This window comes from Phallusia mammillata, chromosome 6, assembly GCF_965637545.1.
Source record: "Phallusia mammillata chromosome 6, kaPhaMamm4.hap1.1, whole genome shotgun sequence".
NCBI lineage: Eukaryota > Metazoa > Chordata > Ascidiacea > Phlebobranchia > Ascidiidae > Phallusia > Phallusia mammillata.
In genome coordinates, this window is record NC_137257.1 from 24,874,934 (window position 1) to 24,892,537 (window position 17,604).

General features: G+C 33.7%; 1 protein-coding gene across 7 annotated transcripts in view; it reads left to right on the plus strand.

The window, feature by feature from the left end:
- The window catches only part of LOC145233144 (G protein-coupled receptor kinase 3-like), a 30,284-nt gene that overhangs the window by 1,851 nt on the left and 10,829 nt on the right, over positions 1 to 17,604 (plus strand). For all 7 annotated transcript variants that reach the window (XM_080097805.1, XM_080097807.1, XM_080097806.1 and 4 more), the window contains exons 3-16: positions 382 to 452; positions 559 to 663; positions 2,721 to 2,795; positions 3,176 to 3,237; positions 3,476 to 3,527; positions 5,157 to 5,248; positions 7,010 to 7,097; positions 9,200 to 9,281; positions 10,776 to 10,906; positions 11,344 to 11,438; positions 13,850 to 14,024; positions 14,452 to 14,552; positions 14,985 to 15,051; positions 16,081 to 16,252. In XM_080097805.1, the coding sequence (XP_079953931.1) occupies positions 382 to 452; positions 559 to 663; positions 2,721 to 2,795; positions 3,176 to 3,237; positions 3,476 to 3,527; positions 5,157 to 5,248; positions 7,010 to 7,097; positions 9,200 to 9,281; positions 10,776 to 10,906; positions 11,344 to 11,438; positions 13,850 to 14,024; positions 14,452 to 14,552; positions 14,985 to 15,051; positions 16,081 to 16,252 (1,368 nt within the window). The remainder of the gene's footprint in view (positions 1 to 381; positions 453 to 558; positions 664 to 2,720; positions 2,796 to 3,175; positions 3,238 to 3,475; positions 3,528 to 5,156; positions 5,249 to 7,009; positions 7,098 to 9,199; positions 9,282 to 10,775; positions 10,907 to 11,343; positions 11,439 to 13,849; positions 14,025 to 14,451; positions 14,553 to 14,984; positions 15,052 to 16,080; positions 16,253 to 17,604) is intronic.

Below are 17,604 nucleotides of genomic sequence, written 5' to 3' on the forward strand. Positions count from 1 at the left end.
AAATGCATTTGTTTTGATAAACAAACATAGCGACAGATTTAGTGGTTTTTTACACTGAATTTGCTTTTTCTGGTGTTCATATCTTTCAGTACAAATTAAGCAAATGAAAATGGCCCCCCAAAAAAGAAAAACTTTTATTGCTTTGCAATAATTGATAGGTTTGATAAAAACTAAATGACACTTTGTATTTACTTTACACTAACCTGGGGGTTAACAGAGCGTGGGTTCTTCATATAGGCATCAAACACTAAACAAAATATCTTTGGGCTTGGAAAAATACAAAAAAAATGGTAGATCTAAGTATGGCAGATTTGATTTTGGCCAAGAACTAACTTGGTTGTAACGAAGTGTACTGTATCTAATACTTACCTATATGCACAGGTTATCACTTGTTTAAAGAATTTTGCACCCAATCTGATCTACCCATTCCACAGCTGCAGTTTTATGAAGAGGTAAGCAAAAAAACAACCTTTGTACTTTTTGTTTTGAATATAATAAGTTTTTACTTTCACACTGAAGAATTAAAGAAGTTGAACGTGAAATTGTATATTTTTGCAGATTCTCAATTACCAATCTATGGATATAGAAGACGAAAGAGCTGCTCAAGCTAAGATGATCTATGATAGGTTTATAATGAAGAAATTGTTGCAACGGTTACCCAGTGTAAGTTTTTCATGATTTATCTCTACCTACATTAGTTGAAATAATCTTTAATCAATTGTGAAACTGCTTTAAACTGACTCATTCTTTTTTTGGCAGCTCTTTTTGAAATTCTATGTTGTTGAAATTATATTTTTAGGTGGCAAGTTGTGTCATTTGTCAACATGTACATTTTAGAGCAATGGTTTATACATTATTCATTGGTGTTTCTTTTTTGAACTACCAAATCTGCAAAGTCATGTTTGACCAAATTTACAACATGTCATTTTGTCATTAGGCAAAGTTATGCTTATTTGTTGTGAGAAATTATCATCTAAAACAAACCCATAAATGGGCTAAAAACAACACTTCATGGCTTTTAGAGTCAATCTTTTGGCACCTAGTGCAGTATTTCTCTAACCAGTGAAAGGGCATGTGCACTGGTGGAGAAAATTGTCGTACTTCATGACGTACTGGCTGTGTTTATACTTTCCATGAAAGATCTTGAAACCTGCAATAGAGAAAATGTTAACGACCGAAGCCCTTGGCACTTAACCAAAGCTTTCAAAGCCAAAGAGCAACCGGCCATTTGTAAGCCAGTTTATATTTAGGTACAGATAATGCTGTACATCTAATCCAAGTATTGTACGTGGGTGGTTAAGATTGCCTACTCTTTGCATCTATAATAGTCATTTATTTGAGACACAAAACTTCAATAGTTCAGTTTTTAAGACACCGACTTTGAGGCATTTTGATCTTTATCTAAAAGTAACCCCAGCCATTGTTAAAACATTTGCAATAACATGTACAAATATTGCATTTAAGTACAAGACATTATTTTAAACATAAAAGCCTTTCTCTTGGATTATGCGTTTGGAATTTGTTTATTTTTTGTAAGTCTGTTATTTGACTAATGCTCGTGAAAGCAACCTTACAACTTATTAGCATAATTTTGAATGTTGTGTAAGTTGTCAATTTATGGTATATTCTGCAGGTAATGCAGCATGGATTTGATGCAATCACTCTATTAACCCCCACTTAATACTTTACTATTACATGTACCTACTATTATAAAATTCGCATGTCGTTATGCAATCGTTCCTAATGGAATATTGTTCCATTTCATGCCCAAACAGTCATGACATCTGCAACCAAGTCATTAGTAACCTTTCAATACTGGTCATAAGAAACCTAATCTGACTCATCAACTAATGTAAACAAATTACTAATGGCTGGCTAGCTCGCCACTTCCTTTAACGAAAGTGCTCATTAGTCTTAATTGTTATAAGGCTGCTGGTTATCTCACTTTCATTATATTTAATGGAAAACTGAGGTTTTTAACTGGACCTAATTGGAGTATTTTGTTTGAAGTACAATTACTTTGTTGTGTTAACAAAGCCATTTTGTGCAAAAATAAATACAAGACGTAACATGCATTTTATAAGTCTGGTTGCAAAAGCCTGAAACATTGTTTTTGTTGATTTATCTTTTTAAGTGACAACCAAAACCAAATATTGCAAAGTAAAACAGTGAATTCAAATCATTATACATGACGACTTAGCTAGTTGGGTGCACGTAATCTTCCCTCACCACAACATACAAAAATGCCAAAATTTGTGCAAAATTGATGACTTTTTGACATTTGGATGTCAACACTTGCTTTTAAACATTGTGGTTTTGTCTTGATAACATTAAGTCTTGTCTTGACAGCACACAAGGCACTTAAGTGACAAATGAGCCTGTTGTTAGACTAAAAGTAGTGTGTGTGTGTGTGTGTTTGGCAAACAAGTATATATCCAAATGCAAAAAAAGGAATGCAATGAACATATTACAATCTGTGCCTATCACCTATTTTTAAACTTAGCTATTACAATCCATCACTTGAAGAATGAATGCAATGCTTTTAACACATCCAAAAAAAATGTTGTTATGTTTTGGTTTTAATGCAACATTCGTTTACTGTCAGCTGCATTTTTACCAAATCATTTAAAACTATTTCATCTATATTTTAATGCAAATGTACAAGAACATGACAATGTGTGTTCCTCTGTTATGTCATGATATTGTTATGTTTGTTAAAGGAATTTTCCAAACAAGCGTTGGACACTGTTCGCACAAAAATGTTGGACAAGCGCTTTCCTATGGATCTGTTTCAGGTAAGATTAAGTGACCTACAATTCAGTGTATTAATCTGACCATGGAAAAATCATTGCTCTGTAAGACCAGTGCTAGGATTCAGCCGGTTCGCACCAATTCTATCGAACTGGCTCACGAAATTTTATAGGATCAGCGAACCGGTTAGCATTATTGGTTACTGTCAATGGACTTTTTGTAACAGAACCGGCTGAAAAATATGACAAAATTTGAATCCCACCACTGTGTAAGACCTGTGTCTAATTATATGCAAGGAAAATACTTTTTCACTATCCATTATATGTACGCTATCATTTGTGTATTTTTATGTAATAGTTTGCATAAAATAAACTGTAAAAAGTATAATTTTGCATTGATAATATTTATGTTTTTCCTTTTTCAGATCTACGATTCAGAAATTCGTTCAAGCCTAGAAAAAAACTTCTTCGATTTATTTGTTAAAAGGTGACTAACATTATTTTACATTCATTTTGTACACCTTTCCTTTAAACACAAAAAATCCAATGCAGTAGCCTGATGACCTTATGGGCCACCTCTCATTGCATAGGGGTACTTTTGAACCCCAATTGACTCACTTTAGAACTCAAAACTTGTACCCCCACTCTAATGAATATATATTTTGATGAAAATACCAACGTATAATATAAACCTTTCCTGGACCTTGAACTCTTTTTTTTTGCAGTGACAAATTTACAAGATATCTTCAATGGAAAAATGTAGAGCTTAGTTTACATGTAAGTATTTATGGAGTGCTTACTTTTTGATTATCTGTTTGGAAACAGATGGCTTCATTTGACCCCAAGTCTTAAACTGTTTATGGCTGTCTTATTTTATTGCTGCTGTCATTACCAAGACATGTCCAGTGTTGCGACTTCTCTAAAATGACTGTGTGTAACCTGTAATGCCCCGTCTATATTTGTAGGTGTTGTGTTATGTAATGGTTGCCATATACGTGTGTCAGTTGTGTTGCATAATTTTTTTGTGCCCTTGTGTCACAACAATTTACTAAGATAGGTTCGTTTTTACACTACAGGTAAATAGGCAGAAAAAACAACAACTAGAGTAATAAAACAACAACTAGAGAACCGTTGGAGTGCATTTATTCCAATACCACAATATCACTAAATAACCATAAAGCAGTCCCAATGTATCATTTGATTGCATACAGAAATATAGTGCATTTGCAGTAAACCACAGTCCGAGATTAAAGTGTATACATAGCTTACCCAATGCTTTGTTTGGCATAGGCCATTAGAACAAACTTTTTACAGTAGGTGTAACACAAAACAATGTACATTCATTTTCGATTTGTTTAGATCAGTGATTTTTAAGTTGTAATAGGTGTATGTCATTTTGCAACACAAAAATTCTAGGTTTTTCAAAATATATTTTTGACAAAAAAACCTCTGCTTTTTAGCAACATATTTTTATGGCTATTCTCTACTAATATATATGTCTTAATTTGGTAGCTGGCTTAAACAATGCCTTTGACTTATAGGCCCAAGCCAATTTTTTTGCTATTATAACCGTTGTCCTGTAGAAAGGAAATAGTCTTGTGACAGCTAAGTGATGTGGCAGCGTTAAAGGAAATGCATATGACGTAAAGGAACACAGACATGCCAAACCTAAATATAATTAAGAAGATTGATTAAGCCCAAATGCCCTAATCCTAACCCTAATGTGAAAATCTGTATGTCGCTGCCATCATCCTTCTGTGTGGTTTATGTGTAGAGAATAGGATATACTTGTCAGTCAATCAAGCAAATAAGATTTCATGCTATAACAGTGTGTCGTTTATTTACCAATTTTCCATTTTTTGGAACTCTTTGCAAAAATTTAAAAACACACCAAAAAGCAACATTATACCTATGTAGGTAAAAATGTTTTTAAAAAGTGGTCAAACATCTATGAATCAGTGTAGTTGTGTTCTAAAAACGGTGAATTTAAAGACAATTTAAAAAGAAATAACGGCCCAGATAGACGTAAAAAGGCATGCTTTATTTTCAAACGTTTCGGCAAATGCTTATGCCATCATCAGTGATATGAAGGCCACATCAGTTACACCCATTTTTCTGTCTATTTGGGCCGTTATTTTCACCATTTAACTTATGAACAGATCCGTATGTAGTGTTCCAAAATAAATATTTTATCCCAATATGTTTGTCATGGCAATAAAAACATAAATGCACTAAAGCCACACACTAAAGATTCAATAAAGTTCAATTAAAGTAAAAAAATATCGACCATTTACTCAAAACTTCACCAGACTAAATATCGGATAACGTGAGACCATTGTATTCATTTGTTTAACGGAACTACCGGTCCGTGCATCAAACTAACAATGCAAGTTACTTTCCATGCAGTTGACAATGAACGACTTTAGCGTGCATCGAATCATCGGAAGAGGTGGCTTCGGGGAAGTTTACGGATGCCGAAAAGCAGACACTGGGACAATGTAAGCAAAATCATGTGCTCATACCAGTAAACTGTGCCACTCTCATTTGTGCATAGATTTAAATGGTAAAAAAGTTAAATGTCTTTGAGGCCAACAAGTATGTCGTTGTTGATGTTGCTTAATCCAAATAAACATTTAAACAAATAAAGTATAGTAAACCTTTGTTGATCCGGACGCGTTTTGACCAAAAAATTTGTCTGGATTAGGTGAAGATCAGGATTAACCGATGTCGATTAGTTCAAGCCTTACCACATTACAAACCATTTGTACCTCAAAATTTGTCTGAACTAGGCAATGATTCGTATTAACCAAATCCGGTTTAACACAGGTTTACTGTGATACCAAAAAAATACTCGCTCCAAGTCAATGTGTAGATGTTTATGCATTATCGCAACCTCTACAAATATTGTTTGAATGCTTTAAGACCATACGATGTATTGTTGATGTTTGTATTGAAGCAAAAGTGGTTTTTGCCCATACAATAAACATTATGTATGTTTTGTCTGAGCACGGAGTGTTAAATATTTATTATGTTTATTTATTCAACAAAAAGCGTATACGTTAAGCAAGGGGGCTAAAAATGACAGAATCCAAGCAGTTATTCTTGTTTTTTTGTGGTTGTTTGTGCAGAGAAAGCACAATCTATTATATTCTGTGCTATTTAACAAGGGTCAACATTTTTGCAAATTTTGATAAGCTAAAATTTATTTAAATGAAAAAAGTACACTTTAACTCTTTGTAATGTTAAAACAGTTTCTGACGCTTTTTCTTTGACATTTAAGTTATCAATCACATCAATAGCACTGACCTGTTTTTGCATGTTTTGCGTGTACCAGGCCACCTAAGGCCTATATTACCCCCCAAAAATTCATTTTATATTTGGTATGTTATGTATTTAAAAAATAAGTCAAAAATAAACCCACTTACAGATAGCAAATCTGTCCTTACAAACATTTTTCTAATAATTTTCATAAACCTGGCAGTAAAAATGTAGTTTAGGAGCACGACACACTTTGTGGGCAGTGAAATGTTGTTTGTTTAGCTCTTAAGTCAATAAAAATCCATTCCACCATCTCAAGACTTCTGGTAGAAACTCAAAATTGCAATTTTCTTGTGTTGCTTTTCACTAATGTAACCAATATTGCATAACTACTGTTTTGAATAAATTAGTTTATTTTAGCTAGCCTTTTAAAACACTTAAATTTAGTTTGAAATAATCTATTCAATGTGTAAGTTTGGAATAATCCATTGAATGATTTTGTGTGTGAAATATTTGTTTCAACAAACTTGGTTATGCTAAACTCTTTTGCCAATTTTTCGCATTTCAAAAAACTCAAAATGATTTATTTCAATTCTACGTTTTGACAGTTGGCATATTGATTTTAGTTTAGTATAAACCCTGCAAACTGGACTATGGTTGTTCTGTCTGCTTAGGTTTTGTAATACATCGGTGCATAGGGCATTACAATCTCATTACTTGGTCCAATACATCATGAATATTTAATGTGATATTTTATGTGAGCGATATCCCTATTTTAAAAACTCTTGTTTAGCCATTTGGTATTGCAAGAATATACTGTTTGCAAAAAGTATTGTAAAATGTAATACTCTTCATTTTTGATACACTTTTTAAGAATTAAAATATCTTTTTTTTCAAGTTTGTATGAGGAATAGATTATGGCACAGTTTGTATATTCTTAACAAAAATAATTTAATCAATGCTCTTCAGTTTTTGAACCATGTGCCTTTTTCCTTTTACAGGTATGCCATGAAATGCTTGGATAAAAAGCGAATTAAGTTAAAGCAAGGGGAATCGTTGTCTTTAAATGAAAGAAGCATGCTACAAATGGTAAGAAAAACATTTACTAATTATGTGTAGTTGTATCTAATAGCAATAACATCAAATTTTCTATATGTTGACCACTGCTTTTAGTAAAATAAATAAATAAAGAATTAAGGCCATGGCCTACACCAGTGGTTCCCAGCCAGGTAGCAATTTTAAAACTTGAGGGGAGGAATCTACAAGTGGTTTGTAAATAGACACTTAAGCTTTGGAAATACAACCTGTGAAGTTGATAAAAGACCCAATTTTAAATGATCTTTTGTATGGTTTAGCATCTACTATGTAGTAATTAAAGAGGATTAAAAGTGTTTAAACTGTTAAGGAAGGAAAGAACCGAAAAAGGCTAAGAACCACTGCCCCTTAAAATTCACTTTGCAGCTTTGGCCTATTTATTGCAATGGTGAATTTGATTTTGACAACCGCACAATAGAACTTACAATATCAATATTGTGTGGTGTATCATACTGTGGTCAGAGCAGTGTTGAAAACATATTATCCCTGTAAACGATATATGCTCCCAACATAGTTTTGCCCCCTGGCTGTTTTGTCAACTTTTTCACGTCATGTTGTTACTTTCCTGACACTTGACTAGATAATATGTTTCGTAGAATAATCGTTACTAAAGACAGTTGCCTTTTAAATCTGTGTACATTTAAAGCATACCATTTTACCACATTTTCACCCTTTTTAAGCCTAACTTGATAGGCCTTTTTGAGGGTAACAGATTTTGCATGGTGTAATAGACTTGCTTTATTTAGGAAATGTTTTTTACACAATATTAACCTTCTATTTTGCCCAATTACTAGTTATTTCTTTCCTGCAAACCATTAGACATCCCTAAAAGTAACAAAATAGGTTGTAAATTCTAGTTATAATAAAGTATATAAGATTTGTAAATACCGCTATAAAATGGCACTAACTATTACCATAAGATGCATGGATATGTAAAGTATGCTGAGATCAAGCTATATAGAGGCAGTGCTTTGTAAAATAATTATGTGACCGTTGTTATTATTGATTTGTTATTGTACAGTGACATGATACGTTGCCAATGCATTGGCCAGTGACCCGACATATGCCATTGACAGTTCTTTATGGTGGCTATGTATATATCACATTGATAATCTCCTAGCAAAGGTGTCCAACCTTCTGACAGATTAATATGCTCTAAATCTGCTACTGACAATATCACATTGCAGTACAAAGGCATCGCATCCAAAACTACATTCTTTAATGTTAAAATAGATAAAGAAATTGGCTTTTTGTACCAGTATCCTTTGTTTCACCTTTACTGCATTTAAATAATCTTTTCTAAAACCCTGCCAATCATGGTTTATTTAAACTTGCGACACACAGATTTATGTCATTTCTTTGTCCCATAAAAGGTTGAGTATAGTTTTTCAACATACATTGATTTGATGCATAATTCATGCTTGGGGGATATGGCCGTTGGTAAAATTGAGTCTTTTTGCATTGTGCTTTTGCTCCATATAAGTGTCCCACTAGAGTGACAGTTCCTGTTAAGCCTAATTGATGTTGTTTTCTTTAACGGGAAGTCAGCATACACTTTCAACTTGTTGTCTTGCTGCCTACTCTGTCTAATGTATACAATGGCAACAGCTGTTAAAGAAATAGGCTTGTTTTTTTCATCCTTGTTTATAATATTGTATATTCATAATAAAGCGGAAAATCACACAGAAATATTATTTTGTCTTTCGTACATTTTGTAGAAATTCGCATTTATTTTATGTCCCAATAAATATGACCAACAATGTTTTTTTTTTGTAATGAACTGCGCAAAATTTACAAATCATTGTATAAATTTGCATATAAAAGTAAGCATGCCTTGAGATTTTAATTTGATGTGATACAAGGGATCAAAACGCTGATTATGTGCTGTGATAATGTTATCTACCAATATAGCTGCCTTATACAAACAATTTAAAACTTTGATTTTTTGCAAGAAAAACATCATTTCTTAATCCCTATCTAATACTGCCCATTAAAAATCCCACTTGACTATTAAACTGTTATTTTTGTAGCTTAAAACAATATTTGTTTTGTTTGCAGCAGCCCCAGTATATTAAACCATGTTATATTTCTTACAGGTTGATTCACCGTTTATTGTCTGCATCTCGTATGCGTTTCAGTCGCCAGACAAATTGTGTTTCGTTCTTGACCTAATGAATGGTGAGCTCGTGTTTATGTATATATATCGCATTTCCTTCCCAGTTCCCAGGAACTGCCGCATCATGCTTTGTTGTGGCTTCTTGCAAGAGTCTTAATGCTAAACTGTTCTTAAACACAGTCACTGCTCTTTGAAAAAGTCATTTATCAGTTAAATTTTTTGCCATGTGGTAGTGCCGTGGTTATTACAATTTTTACGCTGTAATACTTAAACTTTAACATTCATATAAATTGACAATTAAGGCCATTGGCCTGTTCAAAAAACTTTTCAAACTTGATAAATGTATATTTGTGTAAAACATAAGGTTTCTTGGTTTTTACATTCATTCATTTCAGAAAGACACATGTTGCTCTCAAACTATATGTTTTACACTAATGGAATGACTTGTTTGTTTATGGTTAGGGTTTTAAAAAGCGCGAATTGTGCACCTAAATATATAGCTTTGTTGTGGAAATATAAAACTATACTTTAAGCGTTTCAAGTCTGTTCAGTATAATATTTGTGACAAAAATATGGTGGTATCATTCAAACAACAACAAAAATTTCGGTGTCATAGAAACATGTTGTTAATACTGTGTTTTGTTAGGAATAGCAAAGCATGACTTGACAATTGAGATGTGGCCGAACCAAGCATTTCATTTTCACCTATCCAGTAACTAATTACCCGCATGTCAAAACCCTGATAACTATATCACAAGCCTCACTGAGTTTATATTGAATGGCTGGAAATGTCCATTACTTTGCAGTGACAGTTGATTCTATTCTAAACCACAGTTCCCCTATGCCTAAGCATTGTGAGTCAAATAATTTATGAATCAGGTAATGGCTTGGTCACTTTTTTTAAAAGATAGTTTGAAATTTGAACAACCATCTGCAAATAGATTATCATTATTCACTGACTGTATGCTGCCATCATAAATTTTGTTATACTTGCTTGTTACACATAAGTCATAAGCTCTGTGATTAATGGCATATTTTTGTGGAGTAATTTGTAATCAGACTAAAAATAGTGATAGTGATCTGTAATAGAGTTTTTTGTGCTTGTCTTATTTTTAGCACAAAATCACTAAAACTGTTTGCTGTGAATAAAAACAATTTTTTCTATGAAACTCTTCACAAGGCACAGTAATGCCCATAGAGCACAGATTGTGAACTGTTTTTAAACATTATATATGGATTTTTTCAGTCCAAGTAGACAAGAAAGTGACATGCTTTTTTATTAAAACGTTTGTGCAAATGCTTATGCCATCATCAGGGATAAACATTTAAATATTAAAGCATGTCACTTTTTACATCTATTTAGGCCGATATATTGTCATTAAACTCATCAAATGCCCTCATGATTTAAGATGTAAATTAAGGAAAACTTCTCAATTAACTTGTATTGTTTGATACCCACAGTCGACTTTTAGCAACTTTTTACTCAAACAAGCAACAATTTCATTCACTCTGTCAAATGTAGCGTATAAATTTTCTTGAATCTTGTGCCCCATCAGGTGGAGACTTGCACTACCAATTAACACAACGAGGAGTTTTCACTGAAAACGAGGTTCGGTTTTATGCCTCGGAGATTCTACTCGGTCTTGATCATATGCACCAGCGTGGCATTGTGTACAGGGATTTAAAGGTGATCTTTTGTAATTAAATAATTTTTTGTTACGCCGAAATGACAACATATACGCTGAAATGTTTGAATGATAGTGTCAATTTATTATCTATTTGGATTGTTATTAAACTTATGAACTGATCGGTGTATAGTGTAACAACAGATATGTTTTTTAACAGTAATTTTGACATTTTTGTATAACTTTTATATAAGTGCTCTGTTTTCAACCATTAAACTTTAGCATTATAACAATTGCACAAACCACAGATTGAGCAGCATTGCATTTTCTGTTTTGCCGTCGAAAAAATACACTCTGTTGATGGCTTTATGTCAGTAGATGGATCATCACATGAATAAAGCACTTTGTTATGTGGTTGTATGTGTTACGCCATAAAGGCAAAATCCATTTGAGCTGTTTTTGTCTTTTAAACTATCCTTGAAATTTTTGTCATTATCAGCCTGCCAATATTCTGCTCGATGAAAAGGGACACACCAAGATATCAGACTTGGGTTTGGCCTGCGATCTTTCCAAGAAGAAACCTCAAGCCAGTGTGTAAGTGCAATTCTATACGTCATACTAATTGGAACAATTTCTAGTCAATTTACCCCTGGTTAAAAACCTCTACCCTATTACATGTACAGGTCTGGTTTGTACATGGCAAGTGATTCGTTTTGTTCAATTATTTTTGTCCAGACAAAAAGGGTAATCAATAATCATTAGTATCTTATTCAAATAGAATTTCTTTGTTACCAGTATTTTATTTGCAGCACTCTGTAGCATTTTGATCAGTGTCCTTTCTGAAGGAGGGGAGACATAGTGTTTTTGACCAAGTTTATGTTTCGTTTCTGTCTAATTTTGGTTTGTTACAACCATTTGGTCAAGAAAGAGTACTTCAAACTTACTTACATTTACACAGATGTTAGTTAGTTATCCAAAGTTGATCCTCCCAAAGTTTGATGTGAAATGACCTGGCAGTTCACCCACAACCCCCTAAACATGATTTTTTTTAAATATATTGATACCTTATTCAAATAGAATCAAGTATTCCATTTATCTGCAGTTGACGTTGATATATGTCATCATGTAAATTTCCTATACATTAAATGTCTAACATTTGGTCAGTATTAAATATTGACAGTCTTATTGTGACTTAACATTGCTTGTCATCAGATGCTTAGATCATAGCTGTCTGCATGTCAATTCTTCTCCCTAAGGGATACATAGCATTTATGCATTCGACGCCACTCAATCTATGATATTATATCGCAATGCAATTTTATCAGACCACTTAATTTAATCGCCATCTTCAAATACAATGGGATCTTCAAGCAACTTTAAACCTCTAAAATTTTGTCTTTGGAAATGGTTTTGATAAAACACTATATTTTTCTTTAAAATATTAAACACTGTAACATTAAAACGTAAATTAAAATTAATTTTCACTATGATTCTGTGATTGTAAAGTAGGTTCAAAGGAATCACATACATTCAGTTGTTTCAATATATAAGCTATTGCTGCCTATAGGCATAATATCTTCTGGCAAATGTAGTTTACATCCTCTCTATAAACTTATTCCGTTGTTTGTTGGTGTTTTTTTTAGTTTTAAAAGGAATCATGTGGAGTTATAATGATTGATATTTTTACTTTTTGTGTTTAACACAGTTTCACTCTTGTTTGGTCAAACTTTAATTGTGTTTTATGTTCAAAGCCCCCATAACGATAAAACTTTATTTTAAAAGCAAAAAGATATGGTACTTTATGCAGGGTTCAAGGATGCCATGCAAAAGCACATCGAAATCAATTTTTTCACACAAACAATTTTAAAAACTGTTGAGAATACCTTCAAATGAAAGTAATATGCCAGGTTTTGTTCCTACTGCATAGAACACAATAGGACAAATTGCTGTAGCTCTTCTGTTCTGGTGCATGACTAAATGTAGCGGCAGAAATCAACTACTGATTACCCCAGGGAGCGTAGATGCAGCGTTTGCAGTGGATGCTCTTTGAAACATGGTTCACCACATGTTCTTGCAAGCATGGAATGTTGATTGCTTCTCTATTGATTAACAAAAGGATTATCTCTATGACCTGTGCCACTTAAATTGTGACTGGGTCATTGTATTTGTTTTCGTTTCTCAATATTTTGACGCAACCATGATTAAACTTTTTTTTGATTAATTTTTTTATTGCAATTTATCCAATTTCATTTTGCATATTATTCTGTTGTAGCATGCTTCGTTGCAAAAAAAGTTTAAACGACAAAGATTGACATCACATACATTTGATGCAAAAAATGATTTTTTCTTAACTCGAAGACATTTTTTTTAAAACTAAGTACAGACAGTGCACACTGTTTCAACTATGATGCGCTCAACAGTTCATCTGGTGACAGACGTTGCCCCAACGGTAGTTGCTTGGCAATTGTGATCGAGTTCCTCTATGTTTTACGTCCATTTGTGGCCTCAAACAGATTTGATAAGGCATGGCTTTGCAGTCTGTTACTCCAAACAAGCTAGAGTACCTTAATCAGGCTACACTAGCCAATACGGCCAATGTCTTGTCACCAGCTGCACTGATGAAATCTTATAGGTCAAAACACTGTCTGCAGTTTTTATGCAGTAAATACATACTATTGCAGATGTTACAACCATCGATGTTTTCATCAAAAGTTATGAAAAAGTTTAACTTTATAGATCTCTTCTGGCAATTGTATTTTTGCACCGACGTTTCGACGTCCTGCGTTTAATTCTTTTTCCTGTGTTTATCGTGCACTGTACTACGCGCATTCAGTGTTGTTTACCCTGATGAAGGCGACATGTATAGGACTTTGAAACTTCAGTGCCAAAATACAATTGCCAAAAGAGATTTTTGCCTATAAAGTTGATATTATGGCAGCAACAACTAATGTAATGTATTAAAAATCCGTGTCCTCCCTATGTATCATATTCCGTTTATTTTTCAGTGGAACACATGGTTATATTGCCCCAGAAGTTCTAATGAAGGGGGTAGCTTATGGCACAAGCGCAGATTGGTTCTCATACGGATGTACTCTTTACAAGCTGTTGAGGGGACATTCCCCGTTTCGCAACCACAAGACCAAGGACAAAGCCGAGATCGACAAAATGACATTGACCACGGTTCGTGCATTGTGACGTCATAGCCAGTAATTTGCATATTCTGGTGGTTTATGCTAATATGGAATGTAAAATTCTCTAGCTTGTGTGGTTTTAATATAGCCTTGCTTGACATATTTTCATTCATGCAAATTGTCTTTTTGGGGGAGCTTCGCTGTAAAACATCATTTTGAGAAAATAATAACTACTTTAGGTACATTCCAACGAAAATAAATGGCCGCTGAGCTATGTTATGTTTCTTGATCTGTAAAATTTCGGGTTTTGCACAATTAAAAATCAAAATGAACGACGTAAAATAAGTGGCTTTTATGCAGAAACATTAAAAAACAGTTTTTTTAGGTGGATGCTGTTTTTCAGATACTGACGGTGTACAATTTTGCGAAATATATATAGAACATTTCTTAGATTTTTTTCCGATTTACTTTTTCAGGAAGTGAAAATGCCGGAAAGCATGTCACCGGAAGTGTCGTCATTCCTTGCTCAGCTTCTGACCAAAGATCCGAAAGAGAGAATCGGATGCAGAGGAAGGGGGTCAGTGTTTCCAAAAATATTTATGTTATAAAGACGAATCGTATTTTTGATTTTTTTAGGCGATTTTAAATGTAGTTTAATGATAAAAAATAAAAGTCGTTTAACTTATGAAAAACTCAAATTAATAGGTCTAAAGTATAATTTAACACATATTGTTTTCATGTGAAATTAAACAAAAATATGAACACATTGATTGATTGAATCCAGTTTTGAAATGATTTGTCAAATAAACCAAATGTGCTATAATACTGTTTGTGGAAAATACTGAACAAGCGTTTCGTCCACCAGGTTGCATATTTAACTAATTTGTCGTTCAACTGGTGTAATGCTAAACAAAATACCAGTGGTTTGGTTTTTTGAAAAAATGTATTTTGAGATTAAATGTGTGTTTTTTTTGTCTTAAACTTGTCTAATTCAAAATGTGCTACACAGAGGCCAAGAATTAAAGGAACATAAATTTTTCGAAGATGTTGATTGGGAACAAGTTTTCAGACAAAAGGTAAAAAAAAGTGTTTTTTTAAACTTCCAGAGAAAAAATATCAACAGAACCCCATTTGAACTCTGACGTCACGAAATTATGACGTCATATATCGGTTTTAATTATATCTGTTTTGTCATTATTGGGTGAGGAATTGTTTGAAATTAATTAAAAATTTGTCAGCTATAGTTACAATTCAAGTATGACGTCATGGTTTTGTGACGTCATGTTTTCTGACGCCATTTGTAAAACTTTATTGTTTTTTTGGTAAAGCAACAGTGTATGCAGTTATAAGTGTTCATTCACTACACCAAGGCCGTTTCTGGCGATTTAATTCTTAAGAATGGAAAAAAATGTACACATAAGCTATAAACTCTATTTAAATTGAGTCTTGCGCACATATAAAGCGATTGGAATTGGTTTAGCTCAGGCTGTGTCCTAATTCAATTGTCGTTTGTCACGTTGATGGCTGCATTGATTTTGTAATCTTGAAATCAATGCGTCTGCACTTCTGCCTGCCGAATCTCACACCCTACATGGCTTACGTAACACAAATGGGACAAGTCAAGTAGGAAGGTTTAATAAGCTGATGATGAAATTTGTTTGTTCATCGTAAATTTATACAGAAAATTTAACGTTTTTTGAATTTTAAAATTGTGGATTTTTTTCATGACTCTCAATATTTATTAGTTTAATATTTTAGTTCAAACTGTTTGTGACTATCGTTAGGTTTGCCATGCATTATTATTTATAAGATTTATTTTATATTTTTACAATAACTTGTGAGCTAATATAAAACATTTTTTTACAACACATGAAAATGATACTGTTATCATTTATAGCACAGTCATAGCTAGATTAGCTTGGGACACTGATTTATCGGTAAAATTAAGGGTTTGCACAAATAAAAATAAAAATTGACGACTTAAAATCGGTGGCATTTATGCAAAAACAGCATTAAAAACGTTTGTTTCATAATTGAAACTCTAAACATTTTTGTCACTTTCAAGCCGATAGAATTTCCATGAATTTTTTATTACCCTTTTTTAGTACATTCCCCCTCTAACTCCACCACGTGGCGAAGTAAACGCAGCTGACGCGTTTGACATCGGCAATTTTGATGATGACGAAACAAAGGGAATCAAACTGAACGACACAGACCAAGAACTCTACAAAGATTTCGATTTGGTCGTTTCTTCACGCTGGCAAAAAGAAATTTGCGGTAAGTAAAAAGCGATTTTTTTTTCAGCTGCAATGCCTTTACATCAGGGGTCGGAAATTGCGAATATATTGAAGTAACAATTTAACCTGTTACACTGCTTGTTTATAGTTTTTATCATGCCATTGTGTTAAAATTCAGCCTTACGTGCACAAACACTCTGCTTTCTGTGTATTATTGATAAATGCTGGCACGAACCACTATTATTTAGAAAAACGTTGGCATGCGAGGTCATTAACACATGGAAATAAATTGGCACGCGTCGCCTAAAAGGTTGCCGACCCCTGGTTTACATGTTATTAAGTGTAGCATTTTTGTCGCTGTGTATAATCCGCCCCATTTTGCCATCAAATGTTTGATGGATTTGGATGAAACTTTCACAGGTGGTAGATGTAGTAGATCGGCCGGTTTAAACTCATACACCAAAAAATTATCACAGTTGCCTAATAAAGTGCATGTTTTGCATGTGTGGGCCCCGTAAGTTTCGGCTTGCGGAAACAAACCAAGGTAATAAAAACTTTGGCTATTATGGGACCCATTCTAAACTAACTACAGAAAAAATTGTTTCGAAATACACCATAGTGAATGTTGCCATATGTGCTAAGCCACCCTTCTAGTTCATTTCGCCTCAAACACAACATGATGTATTGCGTAACTTAAGAACGTGTCATCCACCTAACTGTTTTGACAGCAAAATAAAAGCTTAATATTTCTATATTTCGGTGCAGAGCTGGACGTTGGGTAAGCTCCCAATTCGGACCTGGCTTCAGACTTAGCACATTTGCGTCAAAAATTTACATTAGTTATCATAAAAAATTGTAATTTTGACGAGATTTCAACCTTCTACGGGTTCTGGCGTGCTTGACTCTGTTTTAGTGAATGAAGCGTCGCACATAATAATGTCATGGGTTCGAATCCCACCGCAGGCTAGATTGATCTTACACGTGTCGCACAAAAATGCTTAAGGAACGGGCTTGATCTGTTGTATCAACCTCTACACGCGTGTCGTACTATGATTTCTACATCAGTTTGTCGTTATCTTTTGCCAGCTTTACAGGAAACTTAGTAATGGATCTAAATTATAGTAGATGACTAATACTTAACTATGAAAGCTGACGGGTTAAGCTTCCTTCCCAGGCAGTAGGATCTGTGATTGGACTTTGAACAAGTATTACCACCGAACCTAAATAGCTTAGATCAGTGATTTTCAAACTGTTTTCCGCGAAAGATCGTCAGGTGTTCCGCAAAAAAATGTTGTTTTGATAGAACAGCTGTCCAAAAGCACTGGTGGGTGTAAATAGCTTTCTTCCATCTACTATCAATAGTTTGAATATCCCATCGTGATTTGCTTATTG